At 41.2% G+C, this 3,669-nt stretch overlaps 1 protein-coding gene across 1 annotated transcript; it reads right to left on the reverse strand.

The window, feature by feature from the left end:
• Positions 1–2,980: 2,980 nt before the first annotated feature.
• Positions 2,981–3,469, reverse strand: LOC130589559 (secreted RxLR effector protein 78-like). Its single transcript, XM_057390852.1, has one exon. It carries the CDS (start codon positions 3,467–3,469, stop codon positions 2,981–2,983), a length of 489 nt encoding a protein of 162 aa, XP_057246835.1.
• Positions 3,470–3,669: the final 200 nt, after the last annotated feature.

Below are 3,669 nucleotides of genomic sequence, written 5' to 3' on the forward strand. Positions count from 1 at the left end.
TGCCTCCATTTACATCCATGCTATAAACTCCGACTGGCGATGAAGTCCTTGTTTTGCCAAAGCGTCTGCCACAAAATTGGACTTTCTGGATTTGTGAATAATTGAGATGTTCGGGTGCTTCATGCGTACGTTCCTTATGAAATTTAAGTGAAAGTTCATATTCCACGGCCATCCACTTTCACTGTTGCACCACAATACCGCATTGGATGAATCCGATTCGAATATTACTTCTTCATAAGATGAGAGGTCCCATGAAGATGAAATTCTGATTGCTCTGTGAATCGCAAGGATCTCAGCACAATTTATTTCCATGAAGGGAATCGGTGAAGAGAAGATGCACTTGAATTTGCTTGAATTGTCTCTTAAAACCCCCCAATAGCAGAGCATGATTCGCTCAAAAGCACATATGCATCAGTGTTCCACTTGATGCAATTTCTCTCTGGGGGAACCCATATTGAGGCAGCGAGGTCCGGTACGATGGGGGGGGGGGGGGGCTACAGTCGCTTCTTTGGTCCATAGGAGGCAAATTGGGTTTTTTTGAATATCAATAGGGGTGTATGGAAAATCTTCCTCCCACCCTTTAATCCACCATCCCAAACGCAGCAAGATTAAATCATTAAGATCTTTTATTGATGAGGAGGAGTTTTCAAAAATTTGGTTATTTCTTTCTCTCCATATTGTCCATAGAATGATGAAAAAGATAGCCAGCCATACCTTTTTGAAGAAATAATTTTTGGACGTGCATTGCCATTGATTGAAGGCGTCCATTAAAGAGTATGGGAAGGCCCATTTAATCTTCCATAATTCCAGCCACCAGTTCCATAATTGATGAGAGAGTGAACAATGAAGAAGCAGATGTTCGCAGATTTCGGGTTCGGATGAGCAAAGAGGGCAGATGTCGCTTTCCATATTAATGATACCAAGAGAGGCCAATTTGCTTCGAGTATTGATTTTACCCATAAGCGCAATCCATACGAAGACCTCTATTCTGTGAGGCACGAGCCCTTTCCACATGCCTTTGATGGCATCATGGTGGCCTGGTGGACGAAGTTTTTCAAGCTCATGAGAGAGGGATTTTGTTGAGAATTCACCTGATTTGTTATGAGCCCAAATGAATTTGTCTTGGGCCTCAAAACTAGGGGCAACATTTTATCAAGGCTCACTTTCTCACAAATGTCTTGCGGTCTGAGGGCCCGTCGCCATTCAAAGCACCAAACCCAATTGAAGCCCTCCCAAAAACCTTGGGCTGCTATGGTGGCTTTTTTTTTTTTTTTTGGAAGTTAAGAAAGATTCATAGCACAACTCCACACAAACAGCCTAAGCTAGCTCAAAATGCCAGCTAACATACTACAGTTGGACATACCCAACTTTACAAATCATTAATCCATCTCCTATCAATTTTTGTACCTTAGCACTAAGAATCTGAGTAATTCTCATTTTACATTCATTTTGGTTTCCTGCACTGCTTTGCTAATAGTCATTACCATCTGATCCCAGTGAGCAGAGTTCCTGTTCCTCCAAATAACATATACAGTAGCAGCTATTGCTGCTAGCAGGACCATTTTCCTAGTCCTATTTCCTTTATATCTGTTCATAGTCCATCTGCACAGCTGAGCCAAGTTTCTTGGTCTCCATGTGACTCCAAGCCATTGCAGAACCTGTGAGATACACATCTCACTATATTTACACTCAAATAGCAAGTGAGTGATAGTTTCAGGCTGTTGTTGACAAAGCAAGCATTGTTCATCCATACATATCTTCATCTGCTTTAATCTTTTCCTGGTTTTTAGTCTATTCTGAATGGCCAGCCACATAATTAGTCTATGTTTAGGTATAGAATACATATTCCAGACATATCTAGCCCAGTTTACTTGTCTGCTGCCCCTTAGTAATAGCAAGTAATACTGCTTAATGCTAAATTGGCCATTCATGAGCCACTGGATCCCATTAATCTTCTCAGTCATCATGTTTTTTGCTTGACAAATATACTTCCATGCCCAACTGGCATGGTTAGGGGCAGCATAACTGGCTTTTTGATTTGATTAAAGGCAATTGAGAAGAGTCTTGGATAGATTTGCTTCAAAGGGATTAAGCCCAACCATGGATCAAGTCAGAAAAAGGATTGAGACCCATCTCCTATGCTTTTTCGGACACCTTGGGTCACAACCATTTTTGTCGATTTACTCTTGAATATTGCTGCACAGATTTGACGCCATGGGCCTCCATGTCGAGGGATAGATATGTCTGAGAAGGATATTGGAGATGGATATTTGTATTTGGCTTTTATAACTTGACACCAAAAGGGATTCGGGTCTTGTATGTACCGCCAAATCCATTTGAAGAGCAATGCTTGGTTTTTGTGGGCTATGTTTCCAATGCCAAGTCCGCCCAATTTTTTCGATAATTGAACCGTGTTCCTAGCCACAAGAGGGAGATGTTTTTTTCCGAATCACCACTCCAAAGGAATGCTCTAGTGATTCTTACCATTTTGTCTATTACCCCTTTGGGAATGGGGAATAGGGACATGAAATACAAAGGAAGGCTTGATATTGATGATTTGATTAAGGTAATTCTTCCCCCAATTGATAACAATTTCCCTTTCCATGATGCAAGTTTTTTTGATATCTTTTCTATTATGGGATCCCAAAATTGCAAGCGTGAAGGATTGGCTCCAATAGGCAACCCCAAATAAGTAAAAGGAATACTTCCTTCCTTGCATTGTAATGATCTCGTCGCATCATGTAGCCAACTACTTGGCGTATTCACACCAATGAGTGAACTTTTATGGAAGTTCACTTGAAGTCCGGATGCCAAGTGAAATAGTATCAATGCCTTTTTGATGTTTTTGAGTGCTTCAACATTTGCCTCACAAAAGATTAAAGTGTCATCCGCATATTGAAGATGGGTTAGTTTCATTCCATCTTTGCAAATTTCCACCCCACTCCATAAGCCCAAGTTTGATGCTTTCTTGATAATTCTGTCAAGTTTCGGCAATGAGCACAAATAAGAACGGTGAGAGTGGGTCACCTTGTCGGAGTCCCCTTTGTAGCTTGAAAGGCACGGTGGGAGATCGATTAACAAGAATAGAAGCTGATGCATTAGTCACACACGACATTACGCGCTCAATCCAAAAAGGGGGAAACTTCATTTCTTCAAGAACCCATTTGAGGAAGTTCCACGATACACTGTCATAGGCTTTATGAAAATCTAACTTGAGAAGGGAAGTCTTCGTGCCTCTTTTTTTGCATGATTCTATGACTTCACTAGCCACCAATGCTCCATCAAGAATTTGTCGGCCTTGAACATAAGAGGATTGAAGCGGACTAATTAAGTTGCTTATCACACTTTGGAGCCTTTTTGCCATCAACTTTGCCACAATTTTGTAAATGCACCCAACCATGCTAATCGGGCGATAGTCTTTGAAGCTTGTAGGATTGGAGGTCTTTGGGATTAGAGCAATGTAAGCCATGTTACATCCAGTAGGAAGCTTCGATGTGTCCCAGAATTCTTGAGTTTGGTGATGATTGGAATTCTTTTGGCTGGTTTTGATGACTTGGGAAGGTGAATCTCTTTTGTCGAGATTCATTGAATCATCATTTTGCACCTTTGTCTCCCTTTGGCGGCTGCATTAATTTATGTGCACAAGTTTCTAGGATGTTGTTGGGTTCA

The sequence above is a fragment of the Beta vulgaris genome, chromosome 7, assembly GCF_026745355.1.
Source record: "Beta vulgaris subsp. vulgaris cultivar EL10 chromosome 7, EL10.2, whole genome shotgun sequence".
Taxonomy (NCBI): Eukaryota; Viridiplantae; Streptophyta; class Magnoliopsida; order Caryophyllales; family Amaranthaceae; genus Beta; species Beta vulgaris.

Coding starts and splice junctions, on each gene's coding strand:
- LOC130589559 (XM_057390852.1), bottom strand. CDS start 3,469: ATGGCTTACATTGCTCTAATCCCAAAGACCTCCAATCCTACAAGCTTC.